Raw genomic sequence first — 20,843 nt, 5'->3', positions numbered from 1 at the left:
AGAAAAATTAATCTAACATCTCAACTGTTTCTGTAACACCTCCCCCTCCCAATTAACTCCTACTGCAATTCCAAAATAAATTGACCGCGATCTTGAGATTTGATAACTATTTCAGATCATGAACCCTCTAAGTTCAACCTCAACTGCTTTTGCACCACCTCTTCAGGAACAGGAAAGGCATTGCTTGTAGGAGAAGAAGTAGAGCAGCAGATCTTTCAAGCAGGGTCTACAGAAATCTCGTTATTAAGTGGCTCCATGTTTGCCATGTCCATTTAGGAGCTTTGGAGATGTACACAATCATCTTTCTCTCCTCCAAGTAGCAATGAGAGGAATTGTGTGGCGAAAAGCAAAGGGTATTTAAGATCTCCAAGTTATGCTCTCATTGTTTATGGAAGATTGAATCAAAGAAACTGGCGATGCCCATGCTTTCTTTATTGCCTGGAGACATTTAAACACAGTGGATATATCCTGAAAATCATCGGCATAATATGTTGATTCAAAATGACTTAAAACGGTATCATCTATATTCCTTAGAATCTGGACTATGTTTTGTATCACTGATGATACACAGAATCACAGAATCATAGAATGGTTTGGGTTGGAAGGGACCTTTAAGAACATCTAGTCCCAATCTCCCTGCTATAGCAGAGATACCTACCTATACATCACCTTCAGGACAAGAACTAGAAAAAGGCTTCTAGACACTACTCAACTGTATTACACAGAGATTTGTTTTGTGCACCAACACATGTCTGATGGGCTTTCATTTCAACCAGTCAAGGTTTGAGATCTTGGTTTTCATTCAGTATTATTTAAGACAGCTGCACAGCCTAGATCTCCATGTGCATACCGTTCAAGGCACAGTGGACTGGCACCAGAGTAGGCATGACACTCAGGTTATTTGAATTTAACTAGAATTGCTGTGTAGTTCTGGGCTTATGTTGTTTTGTGTGCAAGAGTTCTGTTTAAGATTTTAAGCATATCCAGTTGAAAGTCTCTGTTTTTTTACTGTGCTACTGGCACTATTCCTTCATGGTTTACAAACCAAATTTAACTGTTAACTTTTCTTTAATCTAGTTGATGAAAAAGCCAAAATTACTTCTTACCTTGAACACCTTGATCTGGCAGCTGGCAGAATGCAAATGTTCTGTGTATTCACCATTTTCATTCTGCTTAAAAGTGTCGATTTGCACCCGAAAAGGCACCCCTTTCTCTCCTCCATGTTTCCGTGGAGTAAATTCTGTGCTGATACAATGCACCTGGGAAAACAAAAGCTGTGCTCATCTCTGGAGAGTGTTCAAAGCTGTAAAAAAAATGAGTTTTAGACTTCCTGAACTTGCAGGGTTGCCTGAACATGAGGTTTTGACTCCTCTTCAGAAACTAAGAGACAGAAGGGTTCAAAATATTTTCATTTCTATTCCTCAAGTAAAAAAAAAGAATAGAAGAATAAGAATCCTAGAGGGAAACAGGGCACCAGGAAAAGCATCCTTTGACTTAAGTAAATCCCACATACAGATTAAAAACAGACGGTTTGCATTTCAGATGAGAAATACTCATGAACAAGGACAGCAAGCAAAACTAACAGGCTGTGAACAGCTTCCTCCATCCTCAGAAAGCAACATCAATGTGGATTTCTTTTTTTTCCTTTCTTCTAAATAGCCCAGCTAAAGCAGATATTACTTCAAAACTAACAAGTAACTAGAAAGTATCCTATCATTAGCACCTTTCTCTCTTCTTCGTGTGCTGGCTATCTTAACCCTCCAGGTCTTTGTAAGATACCTCATTGCTGTATTTACAATAGGACTATCACTTCTCTCTTACCTGAATGAATGCTGAGGCTCTCTTGGATGGATCCCACAGAAATTCAACAGTGTTCAACTGCGTGGGGCTGGCCCTGGGATCCAAGATTCCAACTGACAGCGGAATATCTGTAGAAGAAAACCCCTAAAATTTTAAAAATATTACACCGAAGAAGGGAAAGCGTTTCTATACAGTTACAAGATGCATGTGAAAAGCCAAGCCATCCACAATGTATCTATTTGTGACCTGCAGTCCTTGACCTATTTCCCACCCAAAGTATATAGATTTCCTAAGAGAGGAGTATATTTAAAACAAACAAACAAACAAACAACAAAACCACACATGAAAACACGTGGTATAGCATTCAGCACCTCACTTCCCAACTCTGCAAAAGAACCAAAATGAAATAGTCTCACCTATATCAAGGATGCGATCCCCAGGCCGACTCCACCTCCAGCCCTCCAGCTGCTGATGCTCTGTGTATTGCAGGCGTCGGTCATGGAAAACAACACGAATTATACTCTGTTAAGAAAAGATGGCAAGGTGAACAACATGATCTAGAGGCCCTTCTCTTGAGATGACTTTGGTTTTCCAGTGTAGGAGTAGAAGCTGATCTGTTACTTCTACGTGTTTTTAACCCCCATTCACGATGAGAGCAGAGGTTTCCCCTAAGAGACCCATTTTCATGTTTCCCACATTCCTAAGAGACCCCTGTAACAAGAAAGCAACATAATTTCCCCCTCACAGGGCACATCTGCACTGAATAACACAGCCCTACACAGCTCTCTGGGCTTTGGTCTGGAAGCACTATAGCAGTGTCCACCTAATGTTAGGTGCCACGCCATGTAAACATCACTATACTGCCTCCACATCCAAAATGGCTCACATGGGAGTTGCATTTAAGGTGTCAGTAACATGCCCCATCCCCTGTATATCCCACATCTGAAAGCCAGTCCACTTATCCCTGCACTGGTGGAGCTGAAATGCCCAGATACCCTGTCAGTGGGAAATAAACTTGATTCCAGCCGTTAACCACCAGTTGTTGATAATGAATTTGCCCAGTGCAGTAAAGGAGTGCAGAATAGGAAATCTCCTGCAGTAGGGGAAGGTTCTTCTCTGGCCTGCAATGGTTCGTCCTCGTCAACAACTGGAGACAAAAGGCTGGAATAAGGGCATTTCCCAGGGGAGACAAGTCCAAGGTATCCCTAAATGATAAATCCTTTTGGACACTCAGAGTTCTACACTAGCATGAGATAATGGCCCCTTACCTCCCAGTTTCTCAATTCCCTGCTCCTACTGGGGCCCTGCATATCAAATGAGTGAGTAAATTTTGCCAGTGAACCTGAGAAAGGCCCAAATCAAACCCAAGCTACGAAGCAAGCAAGCCACAGTGGGAATGCCTGCAAAATTGGAATCCAAATTCATATGCTTCCTGAAATGGGCCAAAAGCCAAGTGTGGACCTGCCTAAACTTGGACAATTGAAGTCCAGATTGGAATCCAAATTTTGCAATTAGTCCCAACTTCTCGTAAGAAATCCTGAGGCAGAACAGCCAAGAATTTGGGAAAGGAAGGCTTGAAGGTTGGATCCAGAAACAAGATCTGGAGCCAACTTTTTGAATTTGAACAGAAACAACCAAGTTCTATATGTTTCAAAATAATGCTCATTACTGATGTATATTGGAGCTATGCAGAATCTGTGTGGCAGAACGGTGTGAAAAAAAAAGTCCAGGGTCTTCTGCATGACATGGAATTGAACAACACAGGTGTGCTGCTCGGGGTAAGAAGGGAAAAAGGCCTGCGGTTTTGACCATGTTCACCTCTGAACTTTGGGATTCCCCCGAACCCAATATTCACAGTGAAACTCTGGGGTCATGATCACAAACAGAACAGAAGTTCCCCTGAAGCCTTGTAAAGCCAAGCTGCATAGTCCCGTGAAACTCCAGCACTCAGAATAACTCCATCAGCCCTGCTCCCATTAAAAACAATGGCAAAGTATCTTCCATTGTCTCAGTGTGAGCAAGGTCAGGCCCTTCATTAGAGGCTGTATGTAGTAGCAGGAAGAAAAGAAATCTATGTTTCTCCTTACCTTTACATATTTTGTGTTTAAATCTTGAAACTCTCCCAATTTCCTATTCTCAAGTAGACGGATTTCATAAGACTGACCTAGAGTTTAAGGAAACATTTCCAAGGTGTTTAATATGTTGTAGCAATGAGAGAGTCATGCTGGCATTTACGTGGCTAATAAAGCATACGTTTGATCAGGGAAAGCTCATTTTTGTTAACATAATGCATTTGCCCCAGTAATAGAGTAGGAACTAAAGCACAGCAGAAATCTGAGGGGAAGGTTTGTCTGTTGGCTGCTCAAAGCACTCGGGCACCAACTGCACTCTGTCTCCCAGGCCTGTTACAGCCTTCTGGTCACCCTCCACAAAGCCACCACAGTGCTTGAGACCTGTTTTCCCTCTACAGCGGTGTTGCCTTCATCTGCCCCTTCTACTGAAGCAAAGTTGTGTGAAGAGCTGCTGCACAACAGGTCTAGTCACTGTTCTGCTAAGGACAGCAAGGTCAGGGTTGCAATGCGTTTCAGTGAACCAGAAAGACAAGATTTGTTCCATATGGCCTCACATGTGGCTGCCCAGTGCACAAATCTTCCTTCAGACATGTGTGAAAGCAACTCTGCATATTACAGTAGTGCAAGGACCGATCCCTTTGAAATCCCCACTGGAAGGGAGTTAGACCCCCTCTCCCCGCACTCCTTATCATAACAAACTCAGTTCAGTAGAGTTCCTCTAGCTGGTTCATGAAATACCATCACCCTCCAAGGCTGACAGTAGACCAAGAAGACTGGCGTCCCAAAACCTTATGCACAAATGGTGAAGGCATTACAAAAGCTTATAGTATCAGACCAACTGCACAACAAACCTATAGCTGGTAATGAGGTAGGAAGATATAACATATCCTCAGTACCTATTTTTTCTTGCTCAACGTGACATCCTCCCTTTTACTGAAAAAATGCGCAGTTACAACAAGGCAGGCACCAAGAGGGAGAGCAGTTTGGTTCTTCTGGTTCAACCAGCTTCTCCTCTGAACCGGCCCTGCAGAAAACTGCAAGGCAGATAGATCTCCCTCTGAGCAGTTGCTACCAGCAGAGAGAAGAATGCTACACTTCTGGCCCTAGAAATAGAAGACTTACATGTCAAAAGGGCACTGCATTTCAGTCAGGTTCCTTTTTGGGAATTCTGGCTCTCCCATTTGCCCTTGTGAGCACAGACCCTATCACCAGAGCAGAGATAGATGGCTGGGGCAGGGGGTGGAGGACAAGAGGGGCCATATTGGAGCCACAAATGTTTGCACAGCACTGCTACTGATGTCAGTAGAGGTTCTGCAAACAGGAAGTGACCCTTGAATCCAGCATGTGGCTTAAGGGATGCAGAAGGGGAAGAATAAACCATTTGAAGTGCCAAATTAAGCACTGGAAACACACACAGATCTTAACCCATCTCTTTGCACATAAGTAAACTGAATTAGGAAGAGTGACCTCCCTTTAGAGATCACTGGACAACAAAACTGGATGTTGTAAATTACAGTGTTGAAATGGAGGTCTCCCTTACTAACACAAGAGAGTGTTACCACTCATACAGGTTATTATTATTCACTTGGCAGTTTTATGAGAGACGTACAATAGCTCTCCACATAACCAATACCACTGTATTAATATAAAAAGTCAGGCTCAGGTTCACAAAATCAGAGTGATGCAGTTCATCATCTGAAATGAATTTACACAGCCAAGCATCTCTTGCATTTGCAATTCACTCCCAAGCAAATATCAGTCCAATCATTACAGAAAATTAGTTTAGAATTTGAGACTATAAGCTTCTGTGAGACAGTAGAATATGTCTGTGACCTTACTCAGATGTTGTTACAGGGACACAGAAGTGACATGACCTGTGCTACAGAGGAAAGCAATGGCTAAGCCACAAGCATTTCCACTCAGCAAGTATTGCAAGCCTTAGTTTGTGACACCTTTACATTCTTATATATACCCCACTCTTTTGGCAGCCCGGTTTGCATTTCCTATGAGATGAAAGAAATTAATCTGCATAAAAACATTGAGACATCATGTTCCTTTCAAACTGATATCAAGCACTTAAGAAGTGTGCAACATGCATCTTCCAAGCAGTTGTGTGGGACAGGAGCCATCCTGCAACCCAGCAGATAACTTGCACCATACACCTCATCCTGATGGGAGGGATTCTGCTTGGATAGAGTCAGAAACATATTCTGCCCACTGGTAAAACAGAAAACTGTTGTGGAGACAGAGTTAATGATAAATGGAAAGTCAAATAAGAAGTAAAATGCTTTGATGAAAGATATATGGGTCATCTGATGTAAGACACGGTACTCAGTTCATGCCATGATATGCCTCATTCAGAATAGTATTTTATTCTACTTTCCCTTCAGCCTCCAAGTGTTCAACTCCAGTTACTACACAGAGCAGCTATCAAAACAAGATGGCTTTCAGCCAAAATTCAATTGCAATTTATTTCCCTCTGTGGAACTCTCAGTGAGAATTTGGTCCTAATTCCTCATATTCCCATTGGCACTGAAGAGCCAAAAGCTAAGAAGTAGCTCAAGGCTCTGGCACACAGAATCCAATACCAGTGACTGTCCAGCTCTATCACACATGGGCTGTCAATGTTCTAACTAAATTGTTGTTACTCCAGTATCTAAATCTGTAGAGAAATACAGTTGCAAGTGTTACTAAAACAAACCCTATTCCCAGTTCCCATGACAGGCTGCAACTGGCGAAGGCCAAAACATACAACTGAAATACAGTGAGTTCGCCAGTGCTGTCTTTCTGTTTCTTCATTAATATAGGCTATACTAGATAGCTACAAGTCAGTGCTTGGTAATAAAGCCAGATAGAGTTGCTGAATGTCTGATGCTGAGACTTTGAGATGATACATAGGATCAAACAGCCTGACCTTGACCAGGGCAGTAGCTGCTCCTCAACTGATAAAGTTTTATCATATGTTGGGCTTAGAGGGAAGGAAAAACCCTATGGAAACATCTGTGGCAATGGAGAGCAGCGGTGGCAGATTCAACCTGCTGAAACCTTCTCCCTATCATGCTCTCAACACCAACCATACCTGCAGCAAGGCAGCAAGGGCTCACAACAGCCTCACAGCTGTCAACCTACCTGGTCTCAGGTTATGCTGCAGTATGGTACACACACAAACAAGGACACCTGAAGCCACCTATCAGTGTTTTTACCGCTATCCAGTGTGAAGAAAGCATTTTGAACACCAAATCCCCAGAAGAGCTGATGCCAATGCACAACCCGGTGCTCCTTGCGCAGAGCTTGCCACAAGCCTTCTTCCCTACCTCAGGCAGGGAACAGAATGGCAATAAATATTTGAATAACCACATTAAATTCCTGAGATGCAATTTGTCTCCCAGCTTCATTGGAAGCTTTTGGGGCACCAATAAAAACCTGGGCGGGTGATGATACAGTGCAATTTGTATTTTGAGCAGACAGTCCCTGAGCAACAGCAAATTTATGCAATCACCTCCTAGGCTAGGGTTTGAGCAACTCTGCTTTACAAACAAGAGTAATATCCAGCAAAATAGTAACCACCCAAGTCCACAGAGCTCCTGCTTGGTGATTCATAAAGCCATTGAGCCTACCCTAAAGAGGATTTATAGACTGTTTACTCTCTTCATTTTTACTGTCTTTGGCCATTAATGCATATTAAATGCAGGTATGGCCACTTATTTTGGGGACAAAATAACTGAAAGTCAACAATTTGATACAGCTGATGAAAAATTTGGTTCAAGAAAGAAATGCTTTCACATACTCAGAAGGCACAAGCCATCTCAGTTCCAGTCACCAGTAACTCTTGAGAGCTTCTGATTTCAAAAGATTATCCTAAACTCAAAAGTTACATTTTGTTTTATGTTTATTTGCTACACAATCACAATATCCAGCTTTCATTTTTGAGTGTTTTGGTGTTACGTTTCCAGGGCCACTTCCACTATGCATTCTGTGGTTTTCTGCACAATGCATCAATACGATACACTCACTTTCTATTAGGCTGCTGCTGTTCCAGACCAATCTGAGTTTACTTAATCTAGCCAAGTTGTCTGCTTGCTTTTCCAGCAATTAATTAAAACCTAACCTTACACTGAGCAATATCTGTGATAGAAGTCAGTAGACAAGAAAAAAATAATAATAATTGCGAGTTCTCTTTCACAGAATGGATCCACACAGCACTGGACAGAACCAGCCTGGAAACTGTTTGATTATTAAGCCAAGCTGGCCAATAAAAATTCCATTTAGCAACTTTATATGGACATCCTAAATAGCGCAAAGATAAAGGCAAAGGAATGCTGACAGATGAATGCAGCATGCAGAAGGAGGGGGGAGGAAAAAAGAAACAGCTTTTACCCCCGCCCAAGGCACATCCAGCAGGCAGGAGGATCACCTTTAAAGCAACCAAATGCAACTATTTAGGCCATCAGGCACACACACACACATTTATCTGACAAGATTAATGGGTCCACAGAATAAACAGGCAAGAGTGACAGAGCTGGCATCTCAACTTGCATGCTTGATTGCCCACACCTTTTTTGACAGGCAAAAGCAAAAGTATAGCTTAGCATAACACCTGCCAAAGTGTCCCATGTGCAGACATTCTCAAGACAAGGAACAAGGGCGGAATCCTCCCTTTCCAGGCCACAAATGGCGCTGGATATTCTGCAGTTGCTTATTGCATCCTCCTTTGACAAGATGCTCTAGGAGATGTTTATCCAGAGGATATTGTGAATTCAGCTGCTACACAATAGGCCACCCTGAAAGCTCCCGCTACGCTAGGAGCATGGAAATCCTGCAGAGGAGGACCAACTGTGGGCCAGGCAAAGCAAAAGGAACATAAGAGTCATCCTGACACACCAAATCCATCATGTCCCACATCTCATCTTCAAGAGCAGCCAGTTATAAGTGGCCAGGGATGGGGCAGGGCGAAGACAGTCAACCCTTCCCTGGCCACAGCTTCCCAGCAGCTGGTATTCAGTGTTCAGGCTGCATCCATATCAAGCTGTCCAGTCAGACCAACGGTCATAAACTCCTCGTTTGCAGTCTCTCTCTCTGAACGTGGTTATACCAACCACGCTGCATACATGCCTTACTTCAGTATCTGCAGTCTCAAGCATCCTTCCACTTATTTCCTGCCTGTTTCTCTTTGCAGCAAAGCTATCTTGGTGCCACTGTTTGGAGCCACTTCCAATGGAGTTCGCTACCCATCTGAGTGCAATATCAAAAATAGCTGCCCTACTTGCCATTACCACCAGAGGAACCTAATGGACCTATTCCATGACCAGTTCTTCCACCATGCCATAGAGCTGCACTGTCATCATGCCTCTTCCTGAGCTTCTCCTCCTTTTACGATCTCCTCAGAGCTCTGGGGGGGGGGTTTCTTTGTCCCCTTCTTTCTCTTTTTCTGCCTCTTTCTTGTGGAAAGCCAAACACATGCCTCAGAGCAAAGTTTGCTGGAAGAAAACTCCAGTGCTCATTTACTATATGAACATTTGGCTGAACACTCATCTTCCCAGACTTCTGAGGATAGTTCATTTTACAGTGGTGACACTTCATAGCTAACAGGCATAAAATAAACACTCTTCATTTACAGTGCTTTCCACTCAGATGAGTGGGACGTATATGTAACTCCTCCAAGGCTACAGCCTAGCTTCGAATCAAGGATACAAAAACAGCTAATACACTCAGAAACACTCTCAGTTGCTACTGTCACTGTGTGCACTTGTTCTTCTCTTGCACACACCTTGTCTACTCTGCTGAACCCCACCAACTAATCTGCAGGGAACCTGCTTTAGCAGGGGAGCTGGACTTGATGGTCCCCAGAGGTCTCTTTCAATCCCTACAATTCCACGATTCTATAATCTCACCTAATTGAAGACCTGGTATAAGTTTTGATTTTTAAAACAAATCAATCACTGAAGAAATTATGGACTTCTAATGGAAAAGAGGGAAAAAAAAAAATCTGACTTGAGAAAATAATTTCTTCCTGTACTTCCAGCTCTCTAGCATGTACACCCAGGACTATCTGGGTCACATCTGACTAGTTCAGAAAAGCTTAGCCCCCTCTGTGTAATTAAAACAAGCAGGCTTTTTCTGGTTTCAACCTGTACTGAGTCAATTTGGACAACAGGTTTTATAGCTCTGCAAGACTAGCTTGGTGTGTAATATTTACTTGAGCTTCAGATAACTAAGAAGAATGGTCCCTGGTGAGGGTGCTGAAGAGGGATGCAGAAGGGCCGAATGTGACTGCTGACCCCAATCAGCCCTCAGGGAAATCAGCCCCTCCACCACATTTCTGCAGTAATGTGGAGAAATGTGCTAGAGAAAGGAAGCCCCACTCGTGCACCTGGCTACTCCAACTGACAAATGCCCCATCACAGCAAGTACAGCTCAGAAATACGACAGCAAGCCAGGACAAGAGAAATCTTACTGCTCAAGTACGTGCCGTATAGTTTCAGAAACATAAAATAAATGCTTGGTTGGAGGCAAAAATGTTTTTGGTTTTTTTTTCCAGCCTCCTTAGAGATAAGGTATCATATATAATTCCCATAGAAACAGTTAACCTTGTCAAAAGGACGCTCTTCTGTAAGTTTCTTACTGTTAACATATGTCTTATAGGAAGGATACTGCAAGTTGGGAAAAAGTGAGTGGAAAATTGAAATGTCACCTCAGATTGACAAGTTCATTGATACAGTCCAAATGTAGAAACTTAGGCAAAAGTTTCTCTCAAAATTACAGAAATCTGAAAGGAGATATGGATAATGGAGAAAAGTTAAAAAAAAAAAAAATGACAGGGAAGGAAAAAAAAATCTTGTAGATATTCTGAATTTTCACTATACTCACAGCTACTTCTGAGCACTTCCTTCCTTCACAGATATTGAAGATTTATGGAAGTGGGAGAACAAAATGCAGTCTAGGGGCTTCCAGTAGGAGTTGTGCACAGGCTACGATCCAGCAAGTTCACAATCCCATTTGAATTTCATCCAGATGTTAACAGCAGTATTACCAAACGAATAGAAAACAGGCTCTTGGTTAAAAGACAACTGAGATTCTAGCTTCCTAAGGGCAACAGAAGTCAGATGCTCTACTTATGCAGAGGTGCCCTGTCATCTGAAGCAAGATTCATAGTGAGTTTAGGGATAGTGTGGTTTGGAGACAGGGTTGTTTATCCCGGGCTGCCAAGCAAAGACAGAGCTGCCAAGCATATGGGGAAATCGCTGCTAGCACGAATAACAGCTTCAGCTGAGACATCAGAGCTGTCTTCAGAGAAAGGTAGGAGACAAATGCCTTCTCCAAAAACAAAGGAGTACAGCACAAGAACCAAAAGGAAAAAAACATCCTCAGAAACAGAAAAGACAGCCTTTGACAGGCACTTCTTGAAGCTACCCAAAGCCAGGAAAGGAGGAGAGGACCAGAACGGCATGTCACATTGTGTGCCATAGGGATGATGGATGCACAGGTGGGCAGCCACTAGGAAGCACCTGATATTCACGGCCTCAGTGACACTCAGGCAAAGGTAGAGTGCATGTTCACAAGGGACAGGCCACCAGCAGTGTGAAACACCCGGGAGCTGGCCACTAGCAGCAGCAATTTATAGGGAGAGTTGGTTCTTCTGATGGGACAAAGCAAAAGTCTCCCCACAAGCAGAGCTATAATTAAACCAGAAGCACACCCAGTCAGAGCTGGTCAATCAGCCTTCTCTACACTTCATTTAGGCAAATAAAGAACTGTTCCAGGAAAACTACAAACATTCCGACAGTTGTGACCCCATAAAAACCCAATTACGTATGAGTTAACGTCAACAGAAAACAGCTTTTTTCATTTACTGTAAATCTCAGTATTTAAAACTGAGTTCCTTGCCTGTAGAAGATTAGCCAACTGTATGAACTTTAAATTTTTAAGGGAGGCAAAGGTTTTGTTGTAAGCAATGACATCTACCCAAGCAACCACCTTCCATTTATCCTCTGCGCTCTCCACGCCTTTCCTTGGAAGGGAAACCACAACATGTCTCTAGTGAGCTGAAGCAGGACAACAGCCAAAAAACCTACAACAGCAGTTTCAAGTGTACAAGTTTACACAAACACATCTTGGACCTGGATCCACTCCTGAGGACCCAATATCTGGAGCTTTTGTTTGTGCGTGACAGAACCCAACTCAGACCATCTTTAGCTTTGTGAGGCATCTGTTGCTTATGCACCACAACAGCTATGCTCCCAATAACATCACAGGTCTTCTTGGATGTTCGTGGTTTTCTCTCATGGTTTGGGTTTTTGGCTTGTTTGTTTTCCGAACTGTCTAGGACTGGCAATAAAACTAACTAACTCTTGGAAGACCCTGCGAAGCAGAGGTGGCCAGCCTTCCTAACTCCAACCGGCTGCATGTGAAAATCCTCGCGTGGCTGAGGACCACAAGTCATAAACCACAGACCTGGAGAGCAGGAAAACTTCACAAGCAGGTGATGGCCTGCTACTCTCAAGCACTGCTAAGGGACAGGGCTGGGTCTGGCACACAGCTGGGTCTCAGTGACTCCTGCCATCAGCCCGGACCCACCCTCTATTCCGAGCAATTTAGATCTCTGGCTCTGAGCCAACCCAACACTGGTCATGAAACAAAATCATGACTGGAACAGCTCATGCTCCACATGTGGTTCTGGCACTACAAGCCAAGTCCCTTGAGCAATGAGTTTTGCTTTGTGTCGTTTGTTGGGCTTTTTTGTGTGCGAGTGTGCCCTTTTTTAATTTATTTTTTTTTAATGATTTTATTTCCTCACATTTATTAGCATTCAGATCTGCTGTAGAGTGCTTGTTTCCTCTGCATTCCTCCTGGTACAGTTTCTGGAACCACCTTCATTACTCCCGTTTCTGTCCATGTCTGAAACTAGTTTCAACCAGCCCTGCTCAAACCACACCCCATATGACTGCAGACCATGGAACATGCAACTGCACCAAGACCGCTTGCTAAAGCAGTAGTTTGTAATATGGTTGCTGGTTGATTGTTTGTCTGAAAAATCCCTATCCACAAGAGACATTGCAATAGTGCTAAAAGGCAGGCTAGTTCCAAAAAACGATAGGTGATGAAGTGCTCCCTGACCAAGGGAACAGTGCCAGCAGCAGCTCCTTGTGTGAGGACACACCTTTACCAGCTTCGTGGACCAAAGGGGAAGTGGTTTTAAGGCACCATGGTAACATGTCTATATTACAGCTGTCAGATGAGTAATTCTAATGCAGTCCAGTAAAGATCTCTGACCATACGGACTGCCTTAAGGATTACCAAACTAAGATCACGTTGAATTGAGACTAACAGGGCTCTGGCTCCAATTTCTCAAGGAATGTGGGACACAGAAGGGAAGAGATCAGGAAAGACAAGTGTAATGAGTCAGTCTTTGGAAAGCGGGCTGAAGATTTGACTCTAGATGCTTGATTTACTGGCTAGTTCTAGAGCTGTGGCCAGTGAGCATTTGTGGTTTCAGACCAGAGCAGACAAGCTTGGGAGCCTGCCACTGGTGAACGTCCCCAAGTCAACTTCACACGACCTTCCCCTTTGCACCCTCAGCCTTGCTAAGAACAGCCTCTGCAGATCAGGACTCCACTTGGATTTTTCCCTCGTCTTTGTGGGGAGCTAGGGCTAAAGTCCTCTACCTCCACAGTGCCACTGACCAACTCCCCAGGGCCACCCAAGGCTCAGCAGAAGCCATCATGCTCTGTAAGACCAGACCTTTCTTCTTCCTATCTCTGTACACGGGCTATCTACTGAACCGGTCATTCTCCAACACTGAACTGGTCCTGAGGGAGCATCCCAAGGCAGGGAGAATAGCTGCTGCACAGTGACAGAAGGTCTGCTACTGAGTAGTGAAGAGCTCCAGCCAGGGAAGCATTTTTGGATAACACATTGCAAGAGTCAGTCAGCCAAATACTGAAGCAGCCAAAAACCCCCAAACCAGTCTTCATAGTCTGGATATGTCACTGCACTGGAGGTGAATGGGTTTGTTGGAACTGGGACAGCCACTTTTTCTTTGTATCTCTGTTACTAGGAGCCAGCTGTGACTGAAGCTCTCAGCACAGACAGGGTAGAAGGACACATTAATGAAGTTAGCCATTTGCTAAGGTCATCTGACCCAAAACTCAAGCATACACGCAAGAAGGAAGTTTTGTGTAACAGTATTTAGCCAGACCACGATAAGCACAGAAAGAGGGTAAGGTGCAAGAAGTGTCCCTTTTCTTATGTCAGCGTAAGGCAATAAGGTGTAAGGAATGGTCTGTGCTGCTTTCTGGAATGGTACCACAGTCACAGCATGCTGAAGTCAGTCAGCTCTTCTGCTATGCTACAGCTACCAAGACCTGAGCTGCCCCGAGGTTCCCTCCATGTCCCACCTCAGGCTCACACAGCATAGTTCTTCTACTTTGATGATGAACTTTGTGTTAGTCTTACCTCAGCTTGTACTAAGAGCAATTCAGAACTGCATGGCAGCACCTGGGTGGGATTCCCTGGCTTCTGTTGAACAGGTTTCAACCCGTGAGGAGTTGCAGCACTTTCCTCTGACTTTGGAGGAGTGAGAGGAAAATAACTGCACAGTAGGTATCCTCTGGGAAACTATTCAGTTTAAAAAAAAAAAAAAAAAAAAAAAAAAAAAAAATCAAAAAAATCAAAAGTAGTTTCCACAGAAGTGTTTCTCTTCTGCCTCAAGAATTTTCATTTCTGCTGTTACTTTCTATTCACGAGCTCAACAGAAAAAGAACAAGTTCTTAACACAGATGTTAATAGAAAATAAATCTTTTACGTAGGCATTCCTAAGCATAAAAATCTATTGCAAGACAAATCCTCATAACTTTTTAACCCCAAGCAACATCCCCACTAATATCACATCAGAGAAATATCTGTTGGTTCTGACCACAGCTGATGGAAACGTGTGCTTAGTATCCTCTTATTGTATACACAACCAACCTCACTGATTACACCAGCTCCTCACAGCAGGTCATATCCCTACAATCCCTTTTTCCTAACTAGCACAGGCAAGGGATTTCAGTTTAAATGACAAAGCACTGAGGAAGAGGAGGTTAGGGCCAAGGCCTGCCCTTCCTACCAAAAAGGAATCAATGCTGGGAACAGGAGTGCAGCTGCTGGTGTTGATTCTGAAGCAACTTGCCAAGTATGGCAGAACGGCTTTTAAGGCAGGCATACTGCATAGCCTTGGATTTCAACTGAATGTCAAGAGGATCTTAAAGAAACTAAGAAGAGCACAGTGTAATGTGCAAAAAAAATTGCTTAGGAACTTAAAGAAGTGAGGTAAGAATACTGCTAAGAAGGTGGCAGGAAGATGTGAAGTTTCTGTCAAGAATAGAAGGCAATGAGCTGTTCAACTTAGAAGGAAGGAGATGTAGCATCTTTTACAACTAATTACCTTGAAGATCCCATAAGAAAAGATGCTCTTTCCATCTTTCATGGCAAAGCAACAGCATTACAGTTCTTCCCCAAACCCCTTCCCAGCTCTTGCCTACTGCATGGCTTCGTCCAGTCTCACTCCTGCTTTGTTCCTCTAAACTGTCCAGCCTCACTCCCCAGGGCACATCCCCAACTGCCCCCTTGGGAGATGGAAGACGGGTGCAGAAGATACCTGGCATCTGGTGGCCTGTCAAGGAATTAAGTCAGTACTGTGTCAAGATGGAGCAGGAGACAAATATTCACGACAGTAAGCAGAACACAGTCTATGCTCATCTCACCTTTGACATGCCCCATGTCACCTGCTGGGATTTTGCTGTATTTGAATGGATAAACCAGGAACACAGTCACAAATCTTAAGCAATCTTCAATCTACATGGCATCTGAGCTTCTTGGGTAAAGCCTGCAGCACTTTCTAGCAGGGCTCTCTGGGCCTACCAGCAAAACAGATCCAACAGCCAGACATACCCGGAGGGTGTCAGAGCCCATGGGGTTGGGGAGGAGGGAGGAAAGAGGGGGTCAGGGCTCTGCTTTGCACAAACACTGAAAGAAATCCAGACAGAGACACTGAAGTGAGCTTCACATTCAATGCACAGAGCTTGAGGAGCTGGGGCAGTGCTCAGAAGCTAGAGGAGACACCAGTAACACAGGGCAAACAGCCCTCAGACTGATGCTATTGTAATGCCCTTGTTATCAAACTAGCAGAAATTAAGTGTAGTATGTTTTTGCATAGTCTGTGCCTGGAGATGTCTTATCCCTCTGGGACCCATATGCAGGAGGTACTACAAAGAGACAGCCAATCTCCAACCACAGATGCGTATGCACAAATTCTGACAAAGGAAAAAAACGTCCAGGGAAACTCAGGGCCTCGCATAAAAATTATGCTATGAGGTCCGTTATGGAGGACCTTGCTACTATGAACCCCATAAACTTGTCAAGTCAGGGACTCAGCAGATCAGAGCCACATCACCCAGCCAGTGGGAGCAACACCATCCTCTGCTGAGAGCACTGAGAAACCCACAGGTACTTGCTATCTCATCCACTGCAGCAATGATGCCCTCCAGTAGCTCTCAAGGGCATGCAATGTCAAGGTCCCTCCCCGAGTCCAAAGCTTGCCCACCTGCTGAATTCACCTGGCCTTTCAAGACGCAGGTAGGAGGCCGTATTTCAGACTGCTGGAGATCAAGCCAGTACCTGGCTACATGAAACTATGCATGATGCTTTAAGTCAACAATTAATCAACGGTACTTCATCATTTTGTATGAGTTGAGGAATCTTTAATTTTTTACTCTTACATGCCACATTGTCCTTTCCTCCATCCCCTTTCCCCCTTCCCACTGCCCTCCCAGTGATGCACCAGTATGGAATTCAATCTCTCTCTCATGAATCATTCCCAGGGTATGTGCCCTCCTCCACGCAGTACAAACCCTACCTTGGTTGAGGTAGGTCAGGGTTTCTTCGTGCAGCTTCACAGCAGGGGATGTGGCTGTGCAGAGGACGTACTGAAAGGGAGGCAGTTTGGCTTCATTCTCAGGAGACAGCTGTGGTTCCTCCTGCTTGAAGATCGGCAGCGCAAGGACATCTCTGAAACACACAGTTCACACACATTTATTTACAAAGACTCTGTGGAATATTCTGCTCTCAATCTGGATTTGATTGTATGCTCTGAGATAATGGAGATGATCTCCAGAGGAACACTGAGTTATGACAGCTAAGAATAAATTTAGCCTCCATAACGTGACAAGGCAACTTCTGCTTTCATGGAAGCACACAGGTGCTCAGCAGCAGCTTCACAAGGAGCTGGGTGCAGTCCCAGATCTCGCTCCTTTACAAGACATTTGCACTGACCTGCATGCTGACTCGCAGCCAGACTGCTCCCGGCCCACGCTAACCCCAAGCGGAACAGATGTCAGCAATGCTGAGAGCACAACAGAACCATTAGCACAAAGAGATGCCAGGAACCAGCATCCTTATCTTCGCACATCTAATGCTGGTGAGCCACATTAGCCTTTCCCACACCTCTAACTTCTCTGGTTGTTGTGTCCACCTACTTAACACACCGTATCCTTCCCAATTAGAAAGATTATGCTGAAAACAGAGAATTCAGCGTAAGTAATCAGATTTTCCTCCCCCCCCCAGTCCATTCCCTCTATATGCATGAAGACCCAAGATTCCCAGCAGAGGCTGCATGCAGTTCTGTTCCCCTGGAATTCCCACACACAAGAAGCTCTAATAAGAACTGTTCAGGAGCATGCCCGCGCATACAGGCATGCTCCCTATGGAAAGGCCATTACAAATTTTCCTTGCCTGTTCTGTTAATGATCCACCTTGCACTCAATCCTAACACCCACAACCTTGAAGGCTGCCCAGGTCACCAGTGAAATGGGGCAGCAGTTTGCAACAGAGCTGAAGTACCCAGCTCACACACGGGGCTCCTGTTAAGAAACAAAACCAGAGAGCAAACCGTGCCACTCCGCTTATCAGCAAGGACAAAGGAACACCCCTCTGTTTCCATTTTCCCCCCTAGCTGCACCCCTCTGCACTACCACCAACTCCAAGGCACCCAGCCCCACTTACTTGCTGGCATCACTGAGGTAACCACTGCTTGCTCTTACCCAACTGTGGCCATTGAGAGGATTTTTTCCTCTCAGTGTTGATGATTGACCATGGTAATGAAGTGAGAGAAATGCCTCAGAAGATGTCTGAACAGATACCACAGCTTTGGATCAACCCCCTATGAAACATTTCACCTTGCCAGAAGTGCTTGCAACACAGAAAGAAGATGCGAACAAGGGGCTGAAAGAAGCTCTAAGGTGCAAGTATAAAAGACATGGCACTATTTGCTCAACTCTTAGCTCAAGGCTGCAAACCAAGTCTTGAGAAAAGCAGGTGGGTGAGATCCTCAAACTCTCCCAATGTTCACCTCTATGCTGAAGCACTGGGGTTCTGCCATTAACCAAGGATTGGACAATGTACCGGGGAAGAGAGAAAGGTGTCTGAGGCAGGGCTCAGAGTGAGATACATGCAGGGTTCCCGTGACAATGAAGATCCACAGGGTTACTCTGCAGCACTGTCTTACTGTCATTGCAAATACACACAGCGCTGCGGTACATCAGAACTTACACAGCTGTTGCAAAGGCTTTGACTGTACAGAAGTATGACCCACGGGAAGGGGTCTGCACAACTTCAGCTTGCTTGGTGCAGTCTCAGCCAGCCTGTGGGCACGGGCAGCCCTGGGAAGCACAGCCCAGAGCAGAGGGCTCTCTCTAGAAGCACACGTCTCAACAGGCTCCCAGGAATTGGTCGCAATTACAACTCTCCACAAGAACTGGGTGTTTAACCCAGCTGACCTTCCCCAAAGCATCTGAAGCCAACAGTTAACATTCCAATCAATGTGAGTTGAGGGCTTTGAGCCCCAGCTCAAGAACCCTCATAGCTATAGCAACAAACATTCATTCAGTATGCTGAATGGCATGGTCAAGCCTGACCCAGACAGGATGATCCTGCAACACTGTGATGTTGCAAACCCACAGAGAACCCCACAATAGAAGGAACCCACAAGGACCATCAAGTCCAACTCCTGGCTCCTCACAAGGCCAACCAATAACCAAACCTTATGCCTGAGAGCAGTGCTCCAGCACTCTCTGAGCTCCAGCAGCTCAGGGCTGTGCCCACCACCCTGGGCAGCCCATCCTATGCCCACTGCCCTCTGGGGCAGAACCCCCTCTTGCTGTCCAACCTGGTGCTGCCTGGACTCGGTGTGCTCCTGCAGCAGCCTTAGGGGTGCACACAGGGTGCCACAACTCAGCACAACCGCAGCCATCGGCACCCTCTGAAACTCCGGCCATAGATATTCATAAAAAAACAATTCATAAGCACCCAGCAGAAAGGAAACTCCTAAAGTTGCCTGCTTTGTTGTCTTCTTGGGGGGAGGAAACACGGGTTTGCGCTACACATGTTGCAGACTATTGTTTCGCAGCCCTTTAGAGCTTAAATTAGGAACACTTAATTAAACGCGACTGTGCAGAGGCAGGAAAAAGCTGGTTTAGGCGAGTCGAGAAAGTGAAATTGCGAGCTGCTCGCCCATCGTCCCCAAAAGAGGAGGCAGCTCCGCGCCGAGCGGGGCCGGCAGCAGCCGCGGCACCGCCGAGCCCCGCTAATAGAGAAGGACGGGAAAAAGGAGCCCGCGGCTCTCAGCGAGAAGGGCTCCCCCGGGCCGATCCCTGTGCGTTACCCCGCGGGGACTCACCGCAGATAGCTGCCGGTCGAGTGCTGGTTGTAGTGCTCCGGCTGCGTGTGCCAAAACAGCATCTTGGGGACAGCGGGGAGGGGGGAGCCCGGCGCGGTCGCTGGGAGCGGGGACGAGAAGTGTCCCAGCCGGGCTGCCCACCCCGGGGCTCACAACCCACTGCTACCACCACCTCCCACCAACTCCAGTCGCGGCCCCGACGGCTCCCGGCGCTTTTATGGCCCAACCCCGGCGGGCGCGGGTTGGCTGCGCTGCGGAGCACCGGGACCTCCCCCGGCCCGCCCCGCACAGCCGCGCCGCCGCCGCGGGGCGCAGGTGGTTCCGTGCGGATGGGGCGGTGCTGCCTGCCCTGGGACGGCTTTTGTGCAAACGGTGGTTTGTAGCCACTGGAGGCCAGCGTTAGGATATGTGTTCGTACGGTATCAACCTCCTGGAAGGAGGTTGTGGCGAGGGGGGTCAGCCTCTGCTCCCGCGTAACAGCGATGGGACGAGAGGGAATGGCCTCAAGTTGTGTCGGAGGAGAGTCAGGTTGGGTATTAGGAAACGTTTTTTCTCTGAAAGAGTGGTGATGTGCTGGCACAGACTGCCTGGGGAGGTGGTGGAGGCACTGTCTGCACCATCTTTGGAGGTGTTCAAGAGCCGTGGAGATGTGGCACTGAGGGATGTGGGCAGCGGGCGCGGTGGGGATGGGTTGGACTGCATGATTTTAGAGGTGTTTTCCAGCCTTCCTGATCCTGTGATCAGGTACCCCCTCCAAATCTACCACACTGCTGCCCGTGTCTCTGCTCCTCTATGGAGCACGCAGCACTCTCTTCCACTCTCACTGCCACAGCCCTAACCCAGTGAAATCTCACAGCCATAACGGTTAGATCAAGATGACATAAAGAGGAGCTAGATCTCTAAGCACATAGCCTTCTGATTAAAAAAAATAAAATCAAGCAAAACCCACCCTTCAAGCATCAATACATGTACTTTCATATCAGGGTGCTATTGTTCTTCCACCCAAAAGTTTGTTCTACTGCTTCATTGGTCATTACAGTCCCCACAGCTGAGCACTGAGCAGAAAACACGCATGCCCTCTATCTGCTTCACTAGGTCAGTTTCTCAGCACTTTGAGACAAGACTTTGCACTGACGCGACTGAAGTGAAGACGCACATTCTGCTCCTTTTTTCCCCTCTGCAAAAGGAAAAGAAAAAAAACCAACAGTTTCCTTTTCGCCAGGAGACTGAAGGGATGTGAGCACGGGAGTGTCATAACCCTG

The 20,843-nt window shown here is 45.7% G+C and overlaps 1 protein-coding gene across 2 annotated transcripts in view; it reads right to left on the bottom strand.

Moving 5' to 3' along the window:
* The window catches only part of TFCP2L1 (transcription factor CP2 like 1), a 33,893-nt gene extending 14,140 nt beyond the window's left edge, over positions 1-19,753 (bottom strand). For both annotated transcript variants that reach the window (XR_006180339.1, XM_042877961.1), the window contains exons 1-6: positions 19,582-19,753; positions 16,765-16,916; positions 3,888-3,964; positions 2,217-2,322; positions 1,822-1,928; positions 1,107-1,259 (exon numbers count right to left, since the gene is read on the bottom strand). Coding sequence is in view for 1 of the 2 variants with exons in the window: in XM_042877961.1 (XP_042733895.1) it covers positions 1,107-1,259; positions 1,822-1,928; positions 2,217-2,322; positions 3,888-3,964; positions 16,765-16,916; positions 19,582-19,643 (657 nt within the window). In the remaining variant the exon portion in view is untranslated. The remainder of the gene's footprint in view (positions 1-1,106; positions 1,260-1,821; positions 1,929-2,216; positions 2,323-3,887; positions 3,965-16,764; positions 16,917-19,581) is intronic.
* Between the last annotated feature and the right edge of the window lie 1,090 nt (positions 19,754-20,843).

This window comes from Lagopus leucura, unplaced genomic scaffold, assembly GCF_019238085.1.
Source record: "Lagopus leucura isolate 7727_CA_CO unplaced genomic scaffold, USGS_WTPT01 Super-Scaffold_100019, whole genome shotgun sequence".
Classification (NCBI taxonomy): Eukaryota; Metazoa; Chordata; class Aves; order Galliformes; family Phasianidae; genus Lagopus; species Lagopus leucura.
The sequence above is the reverse complement of the archived record's forward strand: the minus strand, read 5'-3'. Positions and strand labels throughout refer to the sequence as shown.